This window comes from Calidris pugnax, unplaced genomic scaffold, assembly GCF_001431845.1.
Source record: "Calidris pugnax isolate Ruff unplaced genomic scaffold, ASM143184v1 scaffold24, whole genome shotgun sequence".
Lineage (NCBI taxonomy): Eukaryota > Metazoa > Chordata > Aves > Charadriiformes > Scolopacidae > Calidris > Calidris pugnax.
The window spans coordinates 27536539-27562002 of record NW_015090922.1 but is presented as its reverse complement, the minus strand read 5'-3'; the positions used below and the strand labels follow the sequence as shown (position 1 = coordinate 27562002).

Below are 25464 nucleotides of genomic sequence, written 5' to 3'. Positions count from 1 at the left end.
TGGCACTAAAACATTGTTTTCTTTTAAGATGGTGGTGGTGTGCTGCAATTACTCTTTATCAATTACTTTCTGCTCCCTCTGTTCTCTTAATTCATTGAGCATTTGGAAGAAAGCCTTCTTCCTCTTGCAGCACACCTGAGACCAAAAAACCTAGCTATTTCAGCCTATAGGAAATCTGTTTTACTGATAGAGCTATTGCCTGCTGCGTGGACTTGTTACACTTGGGCTGCAACTTTTTTATTTTACCAAAATAACACAGAGGCTTTTGCTGCTGAACCTGGAAATGGCCCATCCCGCTCTGACAGGAGCTGCTGGGCTTTGTTGGATCAAGCAACAAGCAGGACTTATTCCGGAGCTGGGAAAGGCACGTTCTGGGCTCCGGCGCTGCTCTTCCAGCTGAGGGGAATCCTTTCCTGGTGCTCCTGGCCCCGGCAGCGGGGGACTAGCCCTGATTGCCCCCCTGGAAAAGGAGGGGAGTGGGCCCTGGGCGGGCACGGCCGCAGCCTGCACCCGGGGCCGCTTCCCAGCCCCTCAGCCCCCCGCCGCCGGCGGTAACGGGACCGAAGCGAGCCGGGGAGGCAGCCTCCCTCCCCGGGCAGCTGGAAGGCCGAGGGGAGGAGAAAGGGCCGCCTCCCCCCTCCTCGAGCGGCGGGCGCCGCGGGGGAGACTGGCAGGGGCCGCGGCCGGCACTGGGCGTGCGGGAGGCGGGGAGTGCGGGGCGGCGGCCGGCCTTTATAGGGAGCGCGGGGAGGCGGCGTTTGCCGGAGCGGAGCCGGGAAGGGAGGAGGAGAAGGAGGCGTTTCCCATTCCCATTCCCGCCGGCTTGGTGCGTGCGGGGCCGGCGGCGGCGGGGTGGCCATGGCCTCCATGGCGGCGGCGATCGCCGCCTCCCGCACGGCGGTGATGAACGGCAACCGGCCGCTGGACGAGCGGGAGCGCAAGCGGTTCAGCTACTTCTCCTCGCTGAGCCCCATGGCGCGCAAGATCATGGCGGAGAAGGAGCGGATCCGCGAGCGCTACGGGCCCGAGTGGGAGCGGCTGCCGCCCCGCCAGCAGGACGAGATCATCGACAAGTGCCTGGTGGAGCCCCACGTCCAGGCCCGCTACGCCGCGCACCGCGGCGCCGCCCGCCCCGCCGCGCCGCCCTCCTCCTACCCCAGCCTCCGCCTCAACACCGGGCAGAAGGTGGTGCACTTCGGCGACGAGGTACCGCCGGGAAGGGGAGGGGAGGGGAAGGGCAGGGCAGGGACGGGGGGCGCCGGCGGGGACCGCCCCGCTCGCCTCAGCGGCCGGGCGGCGGCCGTTGGCAGTCGGTTTGCCTGAGGGGGGTCCGCCATGGTGGGGCCTAGGGGCGAGAGGCGCTCCCCGCCGCCTCCTCCTCCTCCTCCCGGGCGGGGTGGCCGTAGCCTTGCCCCGGCTTCGCCGCTGTGGAGAGGAGCGGGGGGGCGTTCCTCGTTGGCAACCAGGAGGGAGGGGGGAGTCGCCCCGGTGATGAACGGGAGAGAGATAGATTGATTTCTCTTCTTCCCCCGCTCCCTGTGGGCGCAGGAGGGCGGGATGTCGGGCAGGGAAGCGAGGGGACTCGGACAGACCTTTAAAAAAACACAAACAAAAAATAAAACGCAGGAAAGGCACCAACTGGGAGTTTGCCCGAGATAAACAGAAGTCGCTATGAAGTGGGTTTTGCAAAACCAAAGGGGCCGGTGCCAGCCCCGACAGCGGGACACGGCCCGGGCTGGAACGGTCCCCCGCTGAAAATGGGCTGCAGGGAATGTTTACACTGAATTAAATCTCTTCCTTTTTTGTTTCTAATTTTAGACACGGTTAAAAATACAACGCTGAAAACATTCCAGCTCTTGGTATTTTTGACACCTTAAAAAAAAAAAAATATACCAAAACGCAGCCTGTTCCATGTCACATGCCAGGAAAAACAAGGGAGTGGAAAGATAGATGGCAAAAAGTATGGGTTTTGGAGCTTCTGAGAGCCTTCTATCTAATGATGAAGCGTGGCAGCCCTTCTAGAAATCCATAGGTATAAGCGTACCTGGTCCCGAGCAGCGAGTCATGTTACTGAGTGTGATCCCTTGAAGAGGAAGGTCTAACAATGCTTGCAGAGACCTGGTGGTGCTTTTCAGATACTGTATCTCTCTTATTCTGCGTATGAGATTTCCTTTGTTTTGTTTCCTTTTCTATCTTGGTACAGTTACAGAGCTGATATCTTTCAGTATGTTCGTGTAATAACTTACAGTGACCTTAAAGTGTTCATTAACTTATGTGGCTTCTACCAGAAGAAATTAATCTGCTTCTGCACTTGTAATCATCAACCCAATTTAAAGAGAACAGTTCTGCTTTTAGTCTCAGATGCCCCAAACATTGTGGTTCTCAAATGACTTTGTGCTAGGAAACTGCTCCCTGTGTGTCGGGAAGGTGTGACAATCTGCTGTGCACACTGTTTAGTCCACGATACCAGAAGTTCTGGGTAAATACTTGCTAGTAAGACACCATAACTCCTGGTGAAAGAGGTATAGAAGGGCTGTGCAAGCAGTCTTTGACAGGAAACCCAGACCTGAAGTTGGTTGCAAAAGGATTTAGGTTACTGATAGTGGAAAGTGAATATGTTTGGCTTTCCCAGTCTCAGGCAGCTCTGCTGTGCTTTTTGCTTTAAATTATGTGGATCTGGAAGGAAAGCAAGCATGTTGTAGGTTGTTGTGCTGCACTGTATGTCCTGCTTGACAAAGCTACAGCTAGAGAGTCCATCTGAAGTTTGGCAAGTTGTTTTCTTTCCCCTTTTCCCCCCAAATCCAGCTATGATACAAATAACGTTGTTAGTGTTTGTGTAGCCATTAACCAAAGAAAGCATGGTTCATCAAAATATTTGATGTGAAGTGTGTGATTTTGGAAGCATCTGCCTCAACTGACTTCCTCCTTGACTTCCAAACTGAGGTTAATATAAATTGTAGTTCTGAAGAGAAGAGATTTCACTCATTTTGGCATCCTCCATTTCCATTTTAGTTCTTCCAACTGCACTATTGAGCCTTGGAGCTTTTCCTGGCTCCTCATCTGATAGCTTCCTCCCTCCCTGCTCCCTTGCTGGCATTCAACCTCATTCTTGGACATTTGCCCTGGCTCAGTAATTGTTCCTCCTTGTCCTACTGCTACAGAGACACTGTGGCCAGCCTTTTGCCATTTCGGTTCAAATTTCCAGGCTTGCTAATACTTTGCCTACAGAGGTTTATTATCTGGCTGTCTCTGCTCTGACAGCTTACTGAGCTGAACTGCTGTCTTTGTAAGATGTAACTGCTGTCCATACCGTGGCCACCCAGACCTCGCTCAGGGGGCAATTAGATTGGTCCTGGCAGCTGTCCCTGTCTCTTGGCATCCTGAAGCAAGGAAACGGAGAATAGTCTGCATTCCTCAAAATCACTTGATGTTGCAGCCCTTTCAGTGTGAGTGTTTTGGTTTGACACTGTTCTTGCTGACACCTGCTCCGAAAGCTTCATGTTTCCAGGTGCAGCTCATCTTCCCTGTTAACTGTTGTTGAAATCTGTAGAGATCTACCTGTGCTTGCTTAAGCATGGAAAGTTGATCTCTTTCACCTGGTGCTCTTAGGAGGACTTGGGAGAAAGCAAAACAAGGAGGAATACTGAAGATACTGATTTACCCATCCGGGACTCTCACTGTTTCAGTCCCAATTTCATGCATGTGAACACTTTGATAGTGTGGTCCAGAGGATATATGTAGGGGTCTTGTATCTGTGGACAGTTGGTTGCCTCTTTCTTGCCCGCACCATTCCCCATATATCTTTTCCAACACCAAACTCATCTCCTGAACTTGTAGCCTGGGACTGCAAGTTCTCAAAGTATAGACATCTCTTACATTTTCAAAACACCTTTCAGTGCGTTGGCTGTGTGGGAAGGCTGTGACAGAAAGTAGATGTGCAGTACCAGGACTGTGGCATCCTGTAGCCATGATTCAGTCATTTTGTAGTGCTATAGCACTGCAACACCATGTGTGACTCTTAGCAAATGCCTGGAGTCAGCCAAGTGTCACTGCTCCTTCTCTTTCATTATCTCATCCTCATTGGGGCACTGCCAGTCACAGAGTTGATAACTGAAGCTGTACATGCACCATGACTGCAGTTCCTAAAGAGGATCAGTGCCAGGACACCAGAGCTGCTTTTTTAATCTGCCATCTTGCTGTGAAGGAACTGAAGGTATTTTAAAAAACTCTCAAAAAGCTTGATGAAATAAGTGGAAGTACAGGAACTGGGTTCCCTGATTCCCCAAGCAGCATGTGTCTCCAAAAAAACGGCATTGGGTTGGGTGGTGCCCAGTTCCCTTGGCACCTACCTGTGTGCATCATGCTGTCGTAGTGAGGATGCACCAGCCGTTACGTGTCCACTGTCGGCCTCACGGTGTCAGCTAAGACTTCCTAGTTGAAACAGACCACGGAATACACCAGCTCAATAACCTCCATGGGGTTGCAGGCCTTGATATTTTCTGACACCACCTCCTAATGAAACTAAACATCTCCAGCCTCTCTATCTTGTTCTGTTTTCTAGACTCATGTGGTCTAGGTCATGCATATATTTTCATCTCTTCCGGGCTAAAAGTGTCATTTAACACCCCCATGAAGGGAGTTTTGTCCTGTTTGCTGAAGATTAACTTGCTATCCCATGCGAGCCCAGCACCAGGAGAATATTTGTTGCTTCACCTGTGTCTACATGGCCTAGGCCTTCTGGCTGAGGGCTTTTGGAGGCTGCAGCCTTCAATAAAGTATTGAGCCATCATGAGGGGGAATAGGTGGAAAAGCAGCAGTCTGAGAGAGGCTGCCCCTCTTGGATCCCTGTAGTGGTCAGCTCGTGTTGAGCATCTGGTTTGATGTTAGTTGGTGCCACTGGATCCTCCCTGTTTAGTTCAGTGATGGATAGTTTAGATATTTAGTTTACAACAAGTTCTCTCTCTTAATACGGTCCCTCTTTACGCACAAGTGTGTGATATACGCATGGATTTAAGGTCTGATTTTTTTTTTTTTAATTTCTTTTTTTAAGGGATTTTGAGTATTTGAGCTGTACCAAGCAGCTCAGATAATTAAACTTGAAGTAACTAAACTTTTCAATGAGGAAAATGCCATGCACTTTAGGAAGTGGTGAACACTTTATGTGGAAGAAAGACAGGTGAGAGAGTTTGGTTACCTTCATTCATCATCTTTTAATAGGGACGCTTGACTGATCTACCTGAAGGCAGATATGATATTTGTTTTGCTTAGCCTTAAGAACTTTGGCACCAAGCTAAAGGATCAACCCTTTTATCTCCTACTGAAAAATGTTTTAAAGCAACAAATATTCAATACAGCAATAACTTTTACATTGGGCCTGTTACAGATTTGTGCTTTTAAAAAAATCAAAAATGCTGGGCAGCTTTTGAGTGCAGTTAAATCCCAAGAATCAGCAAGTCCTGTCCTGACGACACTTCCAATATGCATTTGTCGGTGGGTTTGTCATTGCCTGGTCACTGTCAGCTGCTCAGAGCAGTGCTTGTGTCAGGTTGGCACGTTTCTATCAGTATCTTCCATTTTGAAATACAGATGCTGTTTTGCAGCAAGCTGCCTACGTATAGCAAATGTAGTTTGTGTTTCTTTTTTATATATTCGGCACCTGGTTGTTGAAGTCAAGTGTACAACCAGATTTTTGCTTCTCTTCCTCTTGTTTTTTTTCTTTTTTTAGCTATGAAATATGTTGCGTGAGGCCCCATTTCTTACAAATCAGTTGTTTAATGCTGATGAACAAAAGTTTGTTTATTTGCCTTCTTTCTGGAAGAAGGCTTTGTTGTGTGCTGAAAACAAAAGCTGATCAGATATGGATCTCTTCTGATCTGTGTTTATGACAAATAGCCTTGAAGCCTTTTTCTCTAGAATTTCCACTTGCAATTTATTTTTGTGAGTATTAAAATAGTTGATGCTTTTGCTCCCATCTTCAAGTGTGTGAGAACTTGTTTATTCTACAAAAAGTAATTTCTCAGACTTTGTTGGTGTAAACATGGATCAGGCACATCAGACATGAAACTGTTGAACTGTGTTGTTCTCCTGCTTCTGACTTGGTCTCTGCGTGTCCTCTGTGTGAGGGCACAAGAGGTGGAAGCCACAAACTTTCCTTCCCTGACAATGGACAGAACCCGACAACTATCTCCTTCATCCTAGCTTCAAGTACACCTCAAATAACTACAGATGTCAGCTCCTTGAAGCTTTGTATCCTCAAACCATGTCTTATGCTATTCTATCCATTGCTAGATCCCATGGAAGATCTCTTGAATGTGGGCAGAGCTCATCAGACTTACTTGCTCTGAGGTGTGCTGGCTGTGCAGCCTGAGATACAATAACCCATTCTTTTAAGAAGAAAAATCTATGGTCCTTATCTTTCAGGGAACTGCTTCTGCCAAATAAGCATCTACTACTTCCATCTTTTGAAATAATCTATGAGTGTCTTAGATTTTGTCTCTGACAATAACTTTTTAACAACTGGTACCAAAATACTGGTAATTCATTTTAGGAGCTTTTTGTCTACCTAACCTGAAGGCTGAGGTGCCAACAAGTGCAATGACAGTTGAGAAGACATCAGATTCTATCAAGTGAGAAGCTGTTTTGCTCTGTCCTGTAGGGAGTGAAGTATCCTGGTGCACTACAACCTCATACCTTCACCCTGCCTTCCCTGTGCTGCTTTCCTGTCCTTCTGTGGACAGCCTTTTGTCAACAGGGCTCGTTTGCAGCAACAGTGTTGATGTTGGGTTGGGGATGTGTAGGTAGCATTGGGGAAGGAGGTGTCCTTCCGAGTGCTGTATACACTTGCCTGAAATATAAGAAAATAAAGAACTGGCTGTCTCAGATCCAGGATGAGGATGGTCGTGGCTCGCTCCCAAATTTAAAACTGTTCTGTGGTTGGTTTGCATGTCCTGTAAATGGGAAGAAGTCAGAGCTTCCTTTAAACTCCTTAGGTAGAACCCACCAACATCTGTGCCTATGCATCTGGAACTTTAAGGCGCTATGACAGCATGTAGGAGTGTTACGGTGTTTGCTGGACTTCATTGCTGTCCTTTATTGCTGTGGTTGAAGTTGAGTACTAATCTGTCCCCATGTGTCTGGTTGTACACGTGCTCTTCGGGTTGCGGAGAGGAGCAAATTGGACTTTATATCCCTAAGGCCCTGCTCCTCTTGTCCCTGTGTGTTGCTAGTGGCTACCAAAGAAAATGCCTTGTAGAAAATTGGAAATACATGTTTTAAAGCTATTTGTAGAGAAACTGTTTCAAGAGGTTTAGACCATGTTAAACCTTCATATATTTTATAGATTACATTGATATGCTAATTGATAATCCTTTCCTCAAAGATCTTGCTTTCAGTCAGTCTTAAGCTGTAATTAGTGCCATCTTTGATTAGTGCTCTCACTTTTTAGCTGTTTCTGTGGTAGTGGTTGTTGCGCTTCCAGCAGTGCAATGTAATGTCTTCTGCATATGATGCTCCTGAGTAGGTAAACCTGCTTTTCTGATTTTTAGTCATTCTTGCCTTCTATTTCAGGACATAACTTGGCAAGATGAACACTCAGCTCCATTTTCCTGGGAAACGAAGGTAAATATGCAGCATTTTTATTTTTAAAGTTGGTTTCTCATTTTACACTGTTCCTTGTGCATTTATATTATCTTCATTTTGAGACTCAATAGACTAACGTCACCTTTACTCTATGAGCTGTGTGAAGCGACCATCCTACAAATGAAATGGGACTGCTGTGCTTCAGTTTACATCAACAGAAACAGAAAATGTACTTCATGATCTAATGTTCTGGCTTCCCATGCAGGTGTAAAACTGATTCATTCCAAATTATCTGATTTTGCATAGTAAACTTTCTGAAAAACTTTCGATGTTAAGAGAGACAGTGTCTTAAGTATTGTGTGAGCATCACTGCGTTCCACTTTTGAAGTCAGGAGTAAAGTAGTTAGGGAATGGGCTGAGAAAGATACAGATGTCTAGTAACTTCAATGGGTTTTTTCCTAAAGCCTATTTTATGCTTCTTTTTGTTCTTCTTTCAAATCTTTTTGTTATGTACTAGAATGTAATCAAACTTGTTAACCTGGGCTATGCTAGAAGCATTGTGTTATTTCCTCTCCAAATGGCAGCTCCTTCAAAAACAGTATGTTTTTCTGTGGTGGGTTGGTTTTAGGGTTGGGGTTTTATTTTTTGTTTGTTTTGTTTTGTTTTACTCTACCTCTGGTGTTTTTGTTAAAGTATTATTTATAATGGCATTCTCATAAGGCTAACACAGAGCCAGAGTTCCCCATCTTTCTGAACCTGCAGTGTGAGGACACATGGTTGTACCATGGGTCTGGTGGGAAATGAAATGTAATTCTTCTTGAAGAAAATCTGGGAGAAAAACCCCAGCTCATTGTCTTTCTCAACTAGATACGCATGTTAATTTAATCACGTGTTTCAGACTTTGTGTTTTCTGGCTTTATCTGTCAGAGAAAGCTGCTCCCCCTCTGTTTCTTCCATTTTTTGCCCTTGAACTATGTAGATAATCATGTATGAGCTTATGAATATAATCTTAGCCTAATGCAGAGTAATTATTTGGAAATGCCAGTGAATATTAAATTAATCCAGTTGACCCAATCCTAGACTTGCTGTCAGCCTTCCCTGCTCAAGGTCACTGCCTCTAGCTCGCACCCCATCTGTGCTTTGCAGATGCTGATTAACCTATGACTTGATGTGGCTCCTGGGTCCTTGCAACCTACAGCACTTCAGTTTAGGAGAAAGCATCGCCAGTCTTCACTTGCCTTTAACGTGCCTTCTGAGCTGTGGTGATTCAGGAGCCAGTGGAGAGTTTCCTGCAGTGGAAGCCAGGTAGCTCAGGCAAGCCCTTCTGCCTTTCAGGACCCTTAGAAGGAGCAGCCACTGGCTTTTAGTATAATACTGAAGAGGCTTTTAGAGTGGGTGTACCTGAGTGAAGCTGTCAAGAAAAGAATAGTAGTGAGAAGAGTATGGACCTCATTGACAGTAAAGCAAAATAAATCGTGTTGGAAGCAGCGGTGTTGTCTCTCCTGCTTTTTGGTGCAAAATGCAAAACTTAGTCTTGGGAACAGAGCAGCTGTAATCGTATTTCTAAGCTCTGTCTTGATTCGATTTTCTAAGTTCTGAACACTTGAACTTCCTGGAGATGGTGCTTCCTGTAATGCACTGCCTAGTGCTCCATGATGAGATGCATCTTAACTCAAATGGATTTTCTCTTTAACTGATAGTTGTCTTTTCTTTTAAATGCTTGTATGTGTAGTGAAGTGTTTTTCAACCCAACCTATGATTTATCTCTTGCTCATTAAGGCTATTTTTACTATCCTCCTGGTGTCTCAAAATGAGGGACCACAATGGGTAGATGCTCTAGTTTCATGCTTTTCTGTAATAAACGAAGAATCACAGAATGAGATAGGGACACTCATGACTGCTCAAGAAGTGTGAGGTGGGGAGGAGGTTGCTTTAGAAATAATTACTTGTTTCAACTAATCAAGCAGTGCATCCCTCTTTCCCCCTTCTTTCTTGCTGACCAGAGATAAAAACTGTGATTCAGCTGTTTGAAAAGTTGCATGAACTTTTCCTTTAGCAAAACTCTAGAGAATCCATTTTGTCTGGCTTTACGGGGTGTGGGTTGGTTGGTTGGTTTGTGTGAGTTCCTCCTTTTGGTTTTTCCCCAGTGCCCCATATGGTGTCAGTCTTTCAGCCAAATCCTTCAGCTGTTGAGTCTTAACATCATGCTTGAGATCATGCTTTGTGCTTACTCTTTGATCTCTCCCCTACCCAGTACTTTAATAGGATAATGTTGGAAGGAGATTTCTCTGTGAAGTATCCCTCATGGAAGTTGGTCCAGCACGGGATAACAGTGAAGAAACCTGAATGAGCAGTTTAATAAGGTTGACACGTTGTAATGCACGTTCGGTGTCTTGTGAGCCAGATCTGTTCCTGCTATTATTCTGGGCTCTTTCCATTCCATGAGCTCTACCTCATGATGGGTTATTCTTTCCATAATATTCTTTTCCCTAATCTCCCTTTCATGCAGAGTTTTTGTTTTGGTTTGGCTTTTTTACACGTTATTGCTGTGATGACAAAATGCCTTTGTTTTTTTGCAGCTTTGCATGAAAGCACTCTGGCTTCCCAGGAGGGGAATGTGGCATTCGGTTTCTGCTTTTGCAGAGAAGGAGAAAGCAGAGATGCAAATCAGTAAAAACAATAGGCTTGATTTTTTTTTTTTTAATTATTATTATTTTTATTTTTTATAACATTCAGACAGTAAGAAAGTAAAACAGCAAAATAAATATTTGCCTGTAACTTCAGGAAAATTGAGAGGGTAGAGAGAAGAGGGGAGGATGTGTTTTCTGCAAGTTGGAGCCTCTCTCAGCTGTTACAGTGATACCAATGGTGATTCCAGTTGATTAGATAAGGACAAATTTTTCTCATGGTAGCTAGTGCAATGGGTTCCCTAATTCCACAGCTGTCAAACTTACCCAGAGACCAACATACGAAATTGCTGTCATTTTGGGTAGAACGTTGTTGAAGGGCTTGATGAGTTTTCTTCTGTCAAAAGTAAACTTTCTGTGTTGTTTTTTTAAACACAAATGTGAGATACGGCTTAACTCCTCACAGCAAACACTTGCATGAATATTCCCACCATTTTTAGCTGTTTGTGTATTTAAAGTTCTTATCTTACCTCTTTAATTTTAAACCTTTAAACAAGGCAAACAAAGCAGAAATACAATGTAAATTGCTGAGTTAGCTGTTAGCATTTAATATACTACTATTTTTAGTAGAAAACTGTAGCACTTCTGAGAAGTAAAACAACTTGGGAAGCCGTGAGTTCTCATGGCACTGCAAATAAACTGACATTTTAAAACGAGAGATTGAATTGGAAGGAGTGATTTGGTTCATGGGTGGAGTCCTCATAAACATAACACGTCTTGAAGTGTGCGTTACATTTTTAACTGGAGCTAAAGCCAGGTTTATGAATTTAGGGCATTCTATTTATGACTTCAGGTTTAAGTGAGATGAAAGCTGACATTTTGGCTGAGTTTAGTCTTTGAGGTTTCTTGGTTTAAGTAAAAATTCAGTGAAACTCAGCACAGACCCCAAGATATAAATGGAAAACAAGAATCATGCCTGGGTTTGGAAATAAAATTTCTCTGCGACTCTGCCTGAACTCAGAACTTGCTGGTTTTGGTGTGTTTTTAAAAAAAAAAATGAACTCAGTAGTGGGCAGAAAGTATAATTTCAGTCTGCAACCTCACCTAACACATTGAATGCACACAGCAGCATGGGAATAAGTTGGAATCTGTGCCTATTACATGTTATTAACTAAAATAGGTTTTATTCCAAATGTTTAAAATTGACACATGCACATCTTAAAATTTGTTGGTCTGGCTACAGGTAGAATAATTGCAAAGGTAGCTTTAGAGAGTCCTTTTTAGTACTTTTTAACCCCTGGCTTTTCCTTCTTCAGCTCTCTTCTACTTTAAACAGGCCTTCAGATGGTTGTTGAAAAGAGAAGCTTCAAGGTGTGTTTAAAAACAAACAAAACCAAAGAGAAAAGCAAAAGGAGAAAGTATCAAGCTTCAATTGCCTCTACAGCATGGTTGCTGTCTGAATTCTCCTATTTATGTTGTTACAGAAGTGAGCTAATCCCAGCAATGATTTAGAAAGAAACCAGCTATGTTGTATTTAGAAAAAACATGGCTTACAAACTCTGTTTCCTATATCTAAGGGCTAAACCAAAAAGACAGTCTTCAATATCCCTCCTTGTACAAGCTAGTTGTTTTTGTGGTTTTGGTGTTTTGGTTTGGTTTGGTTTTATTTTAAAATAGGAATAAAGTGACAGAAAATATTTTTTCCCCCCTCTCCTTCTTTAGGAGCCTGATATTAGAATTGTTTGTTACAAACTATAATTTGATGTGGTTATTTTAATCAAGCTGGCATAAATGGCAATACTTGCTTGGAAGCAGAGAAGAGCGATGCCTGAGGTTTTGGGTTTTCCCTTCTCCTTTTTGATCTAAACTAGATGTGTTTAAAATGCAGTGCTGTAAGACTACCGTTGACTAGTAGTTCTTGAGATAAAAAAAAACCCAACTTCTGGTAATAGTGGGTGTGTTCAACGTTTATTTTAATCTGCAAGACCAGGTGTTCCTGGCTAAGGATTCAGTTACCTGCATCAATCTTTGGACAGCTGTTTTTGAGAGTAAAGCCATGCACATACCAGGTACTGGCCGTATGAGTTTGCTCAGACTAACTAGTTTCAGTGGCAAACTTGCGTCCGGGACTAGAACACTGTCCATATCACTACAGAGGAGATAATGAAATTTCTTCTGAAGCTACCCACTGTGTATCTTTGGCGTTGTCTTTCTGTATGGAATACAATTACTTAGATTTGTTTTTGAGTTCTTTGCTCTATTTTTGCCCCTGTGATTGGTCTCTGCTGACCTAAGGAGTTCTTTCTGGCTCTGAAAAGGTCCTGAAACGCCCACTGTGGGCACAGGAAACAAAGCAAAAACTGCAACTACTTTGGCCCCATATTTATTTTGGTTTTGTCCATTCAGCAAAGCAAAGTCATCTTCTAAATCATTTTAAACTTGGCTTTCTTACCTCTGCATGTATCAGGCTGTGCTTAAAGCAAGTTGCTTTTGACAGTGTTTCTACAGTCTTTGTCTCAACAATTTGGATTTTTCAGGCTGCCAAGCAAAACAATTTGTTTTGGCTGTGTTTGCTTGACTGTTTAGTAAAATACTACACATTCCTGATGAGTGAATAAGATGTTTAAAAAAACCAAACTTCTGGGTTCTTTGTGGTCATCTTGTTTTTAATATAGACTTATGAACTGAGACCCAATTTTATACTGTACTATTAAATCGTTATGTTCTTGGTATATAGTACCTCTCTTTCAGAATACATTATTTCTTGTGAGTAAATACAGCCAGTATTGGGATCTGGTGGAACATCCCTGCCTTGAGACTGAAGTTAGGTGTGAATTTTTTAATCTATATGGTCCTTTTAAGGAAAGATGGACACACAACTTACTAAAAGCTACAATTTTTAATACTACTTCTATTTATTAGACAGGTGACCCAAGACGTAGGCATCCTTTATTTTAATCCTTACAGTGGTTTGGGACCAGAGGGGTAAGACTGAAAAAAGCAGAGGCTTCTCGGTTTGCTCTGTCTCAAAATATTACTGTGTGTGTGCACATGTGCGCTCTCTCCCCCTCGCTCAAATATGTTGAGAATTACTAGATCTTGCAGTATCTTGAAAATACTACTGCTGTCAGTAACTTCTATGTGAATTTTGCTAACATCTAGAAATTGCAGTTGAGGCAGTATTGGTGCGTCTATAAACCCTTGAGATACTTTCTGGGTTGAACAATTCCCAGAAATACAATTTGGACAAATAGTAGGAAAAAGTATTTTTATTTTATTCCTTAGATGGGGAATTCAAGTACAGAAACTGCAGCTGATTTGAAATCATACAAAATCTATGAAAACAGCTGGGGACTGAAACCCTATCTCTAGAATCCCAAACTGCCTAAATGACAATTCGGTTTTGACTATCAAATTATATGGCAATGTTCAGTGTTTGCTTCCCCAAGGCAGCAGCTGGTAGAGACCCCCCTGTGCAGTTCTGCAGCTTAAATGCTCAGCCCCAGGGAAGGGAACATGTGCTACAGCCCTTTGGGGACTCGCTGTGCCATCAGTGGGATTGGGGTCAGGACAAACGTGCATCAGGGTATTCTCATGACTGGCAAACCCAAAGGAAAAGGAAAAGGGTTTTTGGGGAGTAACTGTATTTTAACATCATTTCCTTCCCTCTTCTGCTGACCCAATCAATTGCCAATTTGCAATCTGGTGTAAGAAATTGAGAGCAGAACACTAGTTAAATTCACATTTCCAGTGTTGAGCAACTCATTAGAACATACAGTAGTAGTCATGATTTAGATGTCAGCATGGGGTGTTTCACGCATGGGACCTCTTCATCTATACGTGAAATCATCTCCCTACTTACACTGCTGCTCTGTTGGTTTTTGGGAGGAGGTAGGGTCTTTATAGTATTTTATTGCTGATTTTGTGACTTGAAAGAGATTGTGTAGTGTTTTCTTTCATCAGCTGCATTTCTTCAGGGTTCAGAGGTCTTAAGTAACCTTGAAAATCAAATAGAAACATATTATATTGCAAGGAAAATAGGGTAACTTGTGACTGGTCCACAGAAGTTCTCAGCGTCTTGAGCTAAATGCTAGAAGCAGAATTATACGTCTGACCTCTTGGGGCTGTATTTGCATCATGCTGAGACACAGTGCTTTCAGAACCCATCAGGATAGTCTTCACTCCTTTTTGGGGGAGAAAGCAAACTCTTGAAAAAGTGTTTTCATTCAGATTATTGTGTGTCATGTTATCAACGGTTTGATCTCCCAGGAAAGACCATGACATACCATGAAAGCATACTATGATACAAACACGTAATCTTAAATGTCGGGTGGTCCTGTCTTCTGAAGTGGAAAGATGCACCCCATGGTCTCCGTTCTAAATGGAGAGAGAGGGCATCCTCTCCAGAACATGCATCTGCAAGCGGGTTAGAGACGGAACAACTGCCTAAAGCAGTGCAGTGTCTGCTGCAGTGTCATGCTCTTCTCTACACCAGAAGTGGTCTGCTGCTTCCAAACCAGACCTCTGAGTCAATATTTGGACCCTTACAAAGAACGTAAGACATGACCAGAGGTGTCTTTTTCTCCACAGTGTAAGAATATCCCAGGAGGCCTGGTATTGCTTGTCTGTCTTGCTGTTGTCAAAAGGCAAAGACGTCTTGTTGGTTTTCCTTTCTCTACTTTTTATTCTAACAGACCGTTGCTTCCCTTCCATCAGTAGTGTTCCTGGATTTTGTTTCCAGTGCTATTCTGGTGGATCTGGGGCTATGCCCTCTGACCACTGACTGTCCCTCTCTCATGGGCTGGGAGTGAAGGAATCATTTTACTGAAACTGCTGCTGTGGTGACCTTTAGCTACTGTCATCTCTAGTGGGAGCCCTGGGACAGGCTACTCAAAAGAAGGAAGACTGTTGAAGGATAGAAAGTAGCCCTGTTTTAATTCCTACATAACAAGGTACTTAAGTCTTCCAAGATGGAAATTTATTTATTTATTTCCTCTTGGATATTGGGGAAGTAGAGGTCTATTCTGTGTTGTGTTGTGGGGTTTTTTAAGCTGGGATTTTATCAGTTCTTAAATCATCTTAACTTCAGAGTGGTAAATCTCTATTCAGTAGTATTGCCAAATGAGCTTAGGGAAATAAATCCCTGTATTTTAATATAGGGAATAGCAGTCACTATAAATAATCTTCAACACCATTGCATCTATAGTTTGGTTATGCAGACTCTATCTAAGGAAAATCTCCTGCTCTAAACCTTACATTATGACTTCTGTTTTCAGAAATAATAAAATTGGAGCAGTAAAGTTTTTCATTTTAGTTTTTTGTAGGCAGGGTGGAGCTGTTAAGCTGTTTGGTAAGAGTTGCATGTAGCCTTGCACGCACCTTATTCTAGCTGAGCTAGAATTACTTACAGCTTGTTTATGTTCTGCATCTTTTGATAACACGGTATGTTCTTCATGAAAACACGGAACTCGGTGCTTCCTTGCCTATAACCTTGGAAAAATATCTAATGTATCTAATTCTTTAGAAAGTTCAGACGTTAGTCCGTGAATCAAATTATGTGTAGTCAGCTGCTGACTGTTTAAAAAACAAAAAAAAGTTTTATAAATAATCAGTTGCTGAGTTAACATTTGCACTTTGATGAGAAGTTTCTGAATATTAAATACTAGGCGTGTGAGACCTGCTAGATCTAAAGCCCCTTTGAACTTAACATCCACAATAATGTAGGACTCAAGATCAAACACTTCTAGTGAAAATGATATGCAACTAGGACTTGTTTTAGACTTAGTCCCATAGATGCTATTGCAGTTTATTCAAGTAATGAAGTAGAATTGAGAAAACATCACAGAACTGTAATGAACTTCAGAAGTATCTGTTAACCGCTTGTAGCAAAAGCTAGTATTTGAAATGTCCACTGAATTTTTTCAGAACTAATCAGGCCCGTAATGACAACAGCCTAGTTCTAACGGTAAATGGAGCTTTTAATTATTTTTTTTTCTCATTGTTTGTTCCATTTTACAAACAAAACACACTACGACACTAGGTTGTTCTTTTCTGGCACTTGCTATGGTGCTGTGCTCCTAAATACAGTAACGCTTGCCGTGTTCCTTAGAATGAAATAAGGCTTAGTTTTTATTAGCCTGAAGAGTATTCAGCTAGTTGACAATCAAGGTTAGTGAAGTGGTAAGTAAAATGAACATTTTGAAGCACTGTTAGCTTTTGGGTGGCTTTTGCGAGATCTGTATCATGTTTTAACTGTGGTCACTTGCTTCCTTGACTCAGTGTTTCTTCTCAGAAACGTGTACAGCTAGCCTTACTGCAAGTGAAAACAAAACAAGACTGTGGAATAAATTAAGAGCTGGTCCTGCTGGAGTTGCTTCTCTTCCTTCAGGGTGCCATTAAAATTGTAAAACCCACTTACCTGTGCATACCTATTACATCTAATCCTTTATCTTAGAAGTAGATGGAGTTGTAATGTGTTGCCAACTGTATCAAGGACTATCATGGAAGATTGCCTTTTAAGATACACTGTGAAGCTTTTTGCTTTATTTTTTCATGTAAAACATCTATGATTTTCATAACTGTTCTAATGATTCAGTGCCGCTATTCTGATGTTTTAGTGCTGTGCATGCTGTGCACTGCTGTCTTGGATGGCAGTGAGTAACCTGAATGTAATTGATTTGTCTCCTCTGCAGCAGGTCTAGGGGTCTTAAAGTTGTGCTTGCAGTTCAGACTTTTAAAAATCAGTATTTTAATGTAGCTACAAAGATAGACGTTTATGCAGAAAATAAGTTAGCTTTGCTGTGGTATCTGCTGTCTGGGAGTTGCCTGGCCATGAGCAAAGGTGTTATCTATGTGCATCAAGACCAGAATTTCAAAACTATGTCTTTATGAAGGGCTTTGAAACACTGTTTTTCTTTAACCCTGAACAGAGTCAGATGGAGTTCAGCATCGCATCTCTGTCCATACAAGAACAAGGTGGTGCCCAGTCGCAAAATGAACAGAGGCAGCCTGTTAAAGCAGCACCTGGTGTCCAGGTCCCTAAGTCTTCTCAGCCCAATAAGACCCCTGGCCCTGATGGGTTGATAGCATCCAGAAAGGAAGAGGAGTCCTCTTTCTGGAAGATAAATGCAGAGCGCTCCAAGTTTGAAGGAGACAAGTCTGAGTTCCAGTCCCTGACCCCTAGCCAGATCAAGTCCATGGAGAAAGGAGAGAAACCCCTTCCCTCTTTTTACAGACAAGAGTCTACTTCAAAGGAGATGGCAAAAGCTGAGAAGCCCAGCATAACTAAACCAGAGAAGTGTGTCGCCCCCAGCCTACCTTCTGTATCTCTCGAATGGGAGAAACCTCGACCCACTCAACTCCCTGCTAGTTCTCTAGATGACTTCTTTCTTCCTGACCCACCACAGGACCTGGCATCTTCTAGGACAAACAAGGAAGATACTGATGGTACTATACTTAAAGATCCACAAATGCCTGGACAGGTAAGGACTGCTCTATCCATTGTCCTTTAGATTTAGAAACTCTGTAGCACATTAAACTCTGAAGGTCACTCTGGAAGATTAGGGACTTCATAAAGCATTAAGCCATAGCTAAGCCTGCTGGATTTTTATCCTGCAAATGTAAAGAAGTCCATTCTAACCAACATGTTAACTGCTATTGTTTGTTTCAATCAAGTATTTTCTAATGTAGTAAAGTGCATAGGATAAGAACATAATTCAAATATAATACCAGAAACACTGACATGGTATCCAGTGGCTGACTGACAGCAAGCTGCCTAACTGTTTGGGGTAAAGAGCTTTCTATATCAAATAAAAGAGGGGTGGGTTGTAGTTTTTTTTGTTGTTGCTGTTGTTTTCTTGAAACAGCAAAACACTTAATGGAAAAAGGAAGCTTTTTAACTTGAACAGTAGATGAACTAGAGTCTAGGGCACTTTATTGGTACACACAGCATAGTGGTGAATCGTGAACTACTTTCTCAGCTGTTTGAAGCGGTAGCCCAACAGCCACTTCCCAGTGCTTTGTCCCAGGCAGCTGGGCTGCTTTCAAACATGTTTTCTCTTAAAGTCCAAAATGGAAATGGAATGAGCTTCCAGAATTAGCCTTCTCAATGTTTTTTTAATAAAAAACCCAAACAACCCAACAACAAAAAATAACCTTAAGGAGCTCAATAGCCAATTGAAGCTATTTAAAAAGCAGATGCTGATCTGTGAGAAAAGAAAGGGAACAACAGGATATGACATGGCGAGGGAAAGAAGGACAGCCTGAAAAACATAAAGTTGAGGAGTGGTTCCTTAAACAGAGCTGTGCAGTTCTGTTTGGAATCTGTAGCATCACTGGCATAAGCCTGACACATTACTGTACACCTTAAGCATGTCACATAGCTTTTCCTCCACCATATTTTCTCACCAGTGATTGTTTAAATTCCAAACAGGATGATGTAAGGTCAGAAAGATGCAGGATGAGGTAAATACTTGCAAGAGAAGTAAGTGACAGCACTTAGCAGCACTTGGAGCCCTATGTTCAGTTATTTTTTTCTGAAGCTACGACCTAGTGCTTCTTGAGCTGTTTTGCTACAAATTGTGACTGCAGTAGTCCTTTAATTTTAGTTAAAGGCTTTACCATGTTTTCTTACAAATTAGTGGTTTGTTACAGTTTTAATTCCTTTGTGAGTGTTTTCTAGCTAACTGAAATAGTTTGAAAAGCCTGATTTTTCTCTGTGTGGAGAAACAATCCTCCCACATCAAAATGTAAACAGAGCAGCAGAGAAGAGAGTATAATAGAATTTTCTTCATTTCCTCTTTTCTGGATTATTGGCCCTGTTCTGGGCAGGAGAGCCATGCTGTACAAAGAGAATCCAGAAACTCAGGTGTGTCCATTGAATAGTCTTCTTGAACACTAAGATCACCTTAAATGTCATGGCTAAAAATGCAGCGCTGCAGGAGTGAGCGTGTTCTTGATAGCCCAGTGAATAACTTGTCAACAAAGTTTAAACTGTGTAGTCTTCTGGAAGCTGTCTGTCATTCTGGCTGTCACTGCAGCAGGCAATTCACTGAATTAGCAATGCTTACATTCTGGGTTTGTTTCATTCTCTGCAATTCCCGCTCTAGTCTAAAAATTGATCTTTATGAGTTTTTCCATGGTGGGGAAAAAAAAAACCCAAACATTTTGCCAGCAGACCACTACAAGAATTTTATTTTTATCTGGAATTGCTTTTTGGTCCTTTTAAGTATTGTTCCATGTCTAGAATTTTCTGGTGTAGGCTCTTGGGTATCCTAGAGCAAGGTGAAGAACTTGAAATGTTGGCAGACAACATTTTAAACTTTCTTTTGTAGATAGGCAGTCAAGTACCGAGTTTGTAATACCATAATTCACAACCACGTCTTATTTCTTTTTTTTCTTTTCCCTTGCAGACTAGTACAAGCAATGTTATCTTGAAGACTGGCTTTGATTTTCTAGACAACTGGTAAAAGATACTTCAAAATAGATCAAACCAATTTTGGGGAAGGAGCGGAATTTCTTTCTCCCTGTATGTTAATTTACTAGCATTTGTGTCTTTTTCTAGAAGTAACTTTCAAACTCTTAAATGTTGCCTTTGTATAAACTTTTGTAATACCATACGCGTCTATGGTTTTTAAACAGTGATAGAAGTGTGGTTTCATTTGGGTATTTTTTTTAATATCTGTTAAAATTTTTAGTAGCTACTGTATTGAGAGGATGGGAGAGGTTTCCATATACATGATAAAGAAAAACAAATGAGAGTCTCCATATCCTGGAAACGGAACCTGCAGGACCAGATAGCTGTTTTCAATCAAAACCTTGATAACATGGCTTGTAAGAAATAGTGTTGCACATGCAATGGTTCCAAATAAGCAAATAATCCCATACTTCAGATAACTAGCAAAACCAGTATGAGAAATAAGCATTCAGAAAAAATGCATTGATTTCTATGTTTTATTTAGTTTGAAAGTAACTTTTGTACCACTTATTTGAAAACACTTTTCTTTTGAAGAGGGCAAAGGCATTGCCAAAATGATGGATCCAAAGAAGCACTGTGTTTGTACCTTACAAATCTGCTAAAATAACATAAAAGTGTTAGAAAAATGACCTGGGGAGATGACAGGTGTTTCTTGGTTTTGGATTAAAGGCTTGGGGGTGGGTGGAGTGGAATGGGACAACACCTAATGAATGGGACAAACTGTCTTCAGGGAACACAAGCCCAATGATTTCACTGCCTCCTTGCCAGAGCATAACTCTTGGTAACAGTAGTGCTGGAAGTACAGCACTGGGAGTTGCTGGAGTGTAGATTACCTTTGTGTCAGGAAACCACTATGTTTATGGAAGGTTATAGCAGTATAAGGCTTCTTTGTTTTTTAAGCAGCTTATCGTCTCAAGGACTTATCAACTTTGGTGCTTTTTCCTCCTTGTGGGTAAATTCTCTTCGGTGTTCAACATCTGGGTTACATTTGTTCCCAAGGTGCAGAGAGGCATCTCAAGGTGGCCCTCAGCAGACTTGCCTCCAGTTCTGCTTTCGAATGATCTTTGTTTGGTGTTTAAAATGTAGAGAATGAGACTAGCTGTTGTTTGAATCTGTCGTCTCTGAAATGCAGCATGATTTACACACTGACTCTCACTGTGTTTACCTCACCTTGAAGCCTTAATTCCCCCTACGCACAGCCAGCGACTGGTCTGCTCCAATGCCAAAGGTCTGACCTTTCCCTTTACCTCAGCAATAGTCCCATAGCATTTGTTTGGGGTAGAAGGCAAAACACAGGGCTCTAATGGGTCTAATGGGTCCCAGCCAAAGCTACAAGAAGGTCACCATCTCCTAGACCATAATTGTGCTTGGGCTTCTCACACGACATTTGGTTCAGTGCCAGGGGCAGTTAAGTCTGCAGAAATGGATGCTGCAGGATTTTCTTCTGTCTGTTACAGGAAGAGTTTTGTGATGTCCCGGAAGAATCCTTGTCTCTAAGTGGTGTGCTGCTTACTCTGAACAAGCAGAGGATGCTGACACTGACAGAGCATTAAAACTTACTTGTTGATCAAGGAAAATGCTGTAAGCTACCCCTCCCTCCCCAAGAAAATAGAACCACCAAGCCCAAAACCTCCAGTTTTTCTAGTGTTTTCTTAGCTAAAGGGGAAGATTGCCACAGTATTAGTCATTGCGTAGCCTTATTTATAGACCTCTGAAAGCTCCTTTACATCCTTCCTGAGATGTGCAAACTCTTGTAATTGTGGATATTGTCTCTGCATTCAGCAGTTCAGAAAATACTTGTTGTTTCTACCAGCCTGGACTTTACTGCTGTTTTTTTTCCTGGCTGACATTTTTCAGCATTTGCTACAAGCATCCAGCATTAATATAGCTTAGAACAACTTTAGCACAAATTCTTTACCCGTATAATTGGTATTAACTTGCACCTTCTTTTCAAAGCTGAGAAATGTTAACCTTGGATTTTACGGTTACCAGTAAATTAATTTTCTGTACATTCAGCTGCTGAAAAGTTTTAGATCCAACGTGAAGATGCAGGTTCTAATCTTACTTTGGTATGGGGAGATCTGAAAGCCAAGTCTCCTGCTGTTGAGGAGTGTTATTTTAAACCTCTGCTAAATACATTAAAGCTTCTTAGGGAAGAACCTGGGCTGCCTGTCTCTTCCATCGGCTCACTCTAACACACATTGGGACCAGCTGGTAGAACATGCTGCAGAACTTTTTACTTATCCTGGTAGGTTTTTCCTGTGCTTTGACAAGAGTTGATGCTCCTTCTTTCTTTAAAATGTTTTTATTAAACATTCTTACAAAAAAAAAATTGTACTTGGTCACATTTTATATTAACAATGTTTTAATAAAGTCACTTTAAATAGAACATTCAAGGCTTTTGTGCCACTTTGTGTATTGTCCTTTATACTCTGCTTTCATCAGTGCCCTTGGAGTTGCGTGGGGCATCTTGAACTGCCTGAGAGGCAGCCAAGGATGAGCTGAGTGATAACACTCAATGCCAAGAGTGATAACACTCCCCCTTCCTCTTCCCCAATATCTTCAGGTAATCGAAATCAGTATCTGGATCAATATTGCAGGAGCAATTGAAGACTGTATGGCCCGGTTTAACCCTGTTGACTGAACACCACGCAGCTGCTCTCTCGCTTCCCCCAGGCAGGATGGGGTATGAGCTGAGTGATAACACTCAATGCCAAGAGTGATAACACTCCCCCTTCCTCTTCCCCAATATCTTCAGGTAATCGAAATCAGTATCTGGATCAATATTGCAGGAGCAATTGAAGACTGTATGGCCCGGTTTAACCCTGTTGACTGAACACCACGCAGCTGCTCTCTCACTTCCCCCAGGCAGGATGGGGTGAGAATCAGAAGGGTAAAAGTGCAAAACCTCATGAGTTGAGGTAAAGACAGTTTAATAGATAAAGCAAAAGCTGTGCACGCAAGCAAAGCAAAGTAAGAATTCATTCACCACTTCCCATCAGCAGCCACGCTGGGGAGTCTCGCTCTCTGCCTTCTGTCTTATGCAGCAAGTTTTCAAAGTGTAAGAGAAACAAACGTGCAGCTACAAGGATAGGGCTTTTTTTTTTTTCTGTGTGCCCACATCCACTTTTTCCAGAAATGTATTTTGAAGAACAACTTAATTTGGTTTATAGTTTGAGCTGAATTTCTGCTAACAACTAAAAAGGCATTTGGAGAAGAATTGGGTTTGGAGAGACTTGACAGCCAATTAAGGGGTGGTATTCTGACTATATTTAGGATCTGGCCTACACATAGTTTGTTTCAGTCTTGTTTAAGCTCTATCTTAACTTTTAAAAGTCCTCTCTAATGCAGACAAATCCACAGCATCTGGGTGCTGTCTTGGCACGTGGAGTTCAGCAGGTTTCATGACCGAGTGAAGGCTTGTAAAGGCAGCGTGTAGAAAACAGTGTGGCTGTGTGATTGATAAATTGGTAGCGATCAATTTATTTATTAGTGACTTCAGTCGTGGTTGCTGAGGCTCAGAGGGCACAGAGCTGTGGGTGCTGGAGCAGCACCCCACGGGCAGAGCCCTGTTGATGGCTCAGTGACAGCATCCCCCAAAGAGCCTCGTGCCTGAGACACAAACCCTGACTTTGCAGGCGTTACTCACAGACGGGTCGCCCAGCTTTGCTGTCCAAGTTTGCCTGTGACTCACTTCAGTCAGTACCTTCTTGTTATGGTGAGGACAAACCCATAATTTGGCTGCCCTGCATTTGTGAGTTAATGAGTTAATGCCAGTGAAAGCCTTTACAGAGCAGGTGAGCCAGGCACACCCGATTCTTCTCAATGGGTCACTTCCTACATTTCTATTGAAAGTCTCTGTTATTGTCCCCTTTTCACAAGTGGGCTTTACACTTCAACACATAATACAACCTAGTAGTTCAGGATCTACATCTTAATCTGACCGCCCACCATCTGGGGAGCTTTGGCAGTACCTTCTAGAGTCAATGAACATGAGGTTCAAGATCACAAGATTTGTTTGCATCCCTAATACAGTTCCCCAGTGGTATTGAGCTGCACCCAAAGGATGCTGATCCGAGACCAAGTTTATTCCATCCTAATGGAGCAGAGAAGGAAAACCCACAATTAGCTCATCCCTGTCCTCCAACAGACCCTCTGTCCCCTAAGATCCTGTTCCCAGGGACGTTGCTTCTTCCTGTTCTCCTCCCTGCTGTTCAAGGTGAAGATGCCAAGGAACAGGACACAGCTCATCCTGCTCCTCACCAGCAGCCTGATTTTCTTGCCAGGACAAGTTAGTGTGTTCAGCGTGGTAAATGTACCTTCTCTTAGGGCAGCTGCTGGGGTGGGCAGCTGCCTGTGACCCCTGAGCCAGGCTTGGCTGATGCCTGGCAGCTGTGTCTCTACTGACCTTCAGCCCAACACATTACTTTCAAAGCTCATCATTTTTCTTTAAGCATTGCTGTGGATTTTACTCTGAATGTCTTCTGGGGCAAAAGATTCCATTAGGCAACCTTTAAATCACAGCATTTATCAGCTCTGCTGCCTAATGGCTGCGAAACTTGGATCTCATACAGGACCAAAATACAGGGCTAAATGCCCTTGGCAGGTCAGGATTTTACTGGGATGCCAACAAGACAAAAAACTTGTAGCTGCCCTGAAAATAGCTTACTGCACTTTTCCTATAATCCTTGTCTCCAAAACGAACGAGGGAATGAAAAAAAAAAAAAAAAAGGGTGGCAGGGGGGGAAGTCTTCTGTGTTTTTTGGATGGTTCAATGATTTTAGTGACCAACCAGAGGACCTGACCTCAGCCTTAGCTTCCCTTCTTACCAAAAGTGGCAAGAGTGCCAGCAACCCTGAAATTCAGCTGGCCATGTATCTCCTGGAAGTCCAATGTATCTCTGAAGTCCAACGACCAGAGTGAAGGCAGCCTTTGAAAATGTCCTACTTGCAGCTAGACACAAAGTAGGGTACAAGGATTGCTTTTGTTGCTGTAACACAGCAGCTGCTATGAAAGGACGCTGTGGCATGCAGTGTTGCAATGGAGACAGGGAATGAAAGAAAGGTGATGGAAGAAGGAACAAAATTCAAATTGGAGAAGAAAATTTATGGTGTGGGTTCTCTCCACGCTGACATTTCCCAGCTACGTGAGCTGAAGCACTGGCTCCCGTTAGCTTGGTGGCAAAATTTATTTCAACTTGCAGGAAGCCCGGACTTTATTACAGCTGTTTTTTATTAAAGGGTTGACTGAACATCCAGCTCTCCTTCCCACATTTTTCAGAGCTTGCATCTGCCAAGAAGGAAACTTCTGATGTGTGCCTATAAGCTTATGTTTAAGAAACCCTTGTGTTGTACCGAACCCTTTGGCTTCCACCCCTGTTTGGCTGCAGCTCAGTTCCCCCGGAGGAGGGAATACTGCGAATGCTTGAGGCCAGTAATTACAGCTTATTTTCACTTCTCCATCCTGGAGAAACTGAGCTGCTGCTGGTGATTCAGGGCACCAAGGAGCTCCCACCAGGCTGGCAGCAGTGACTGGTGGCTTCTGTGGGGGCTGAGCTGCTGGGAGCTGCTGCTGGCCAGGGCTGTGCTGCTGCCTCTAACCCTAAGGTGCCTCTGAGTCCTTCAGAGAATCCCCTGACCTGCAGTCTGAGACACACTGAGCTGGCTCCAGAAACTGAGTCTGGCCAAAGTCACAGCAAAAAGTACCAATAGATGAGAGTTTCTTGGCTCACTGCCCTGCCAACACAGTTCTTGCTTGTCCTCTGGTTTGTCCTCTCCGGCTCTC

General features: G+C 42.9%; 1 protein-coding gene across 1 annotated transcript; it reads left to right on the top strand.

The window, feature by feature from the left end:
* The first annotated feature begins 775 nt into the window (after nucleotides 1-775).
* Nucleotides 776-22071, top strand: LOC106893291 (chromosome unknown open reading frame, human C1orf198). The gene is made up of 4 exons (XM_014951146.1): nucleotides 776-1206; nucleotides 7567-7617; nucleotides 17135-17686; nucleotides 19616-22071. Exons 1-4 carry the CDS (start codon nucleotides 859-861, stop codon nucleotides 19670-19672), a joined length of 1008 nt encoding a protein of 335 aa, XP_014806632.1. The 5' UTR covers nucleotides 776-858; the 3' UTR covers nucleotides 19673-22071.
* Nucleotides 22072-25464: the final 3393 nt, after the last annotated feature.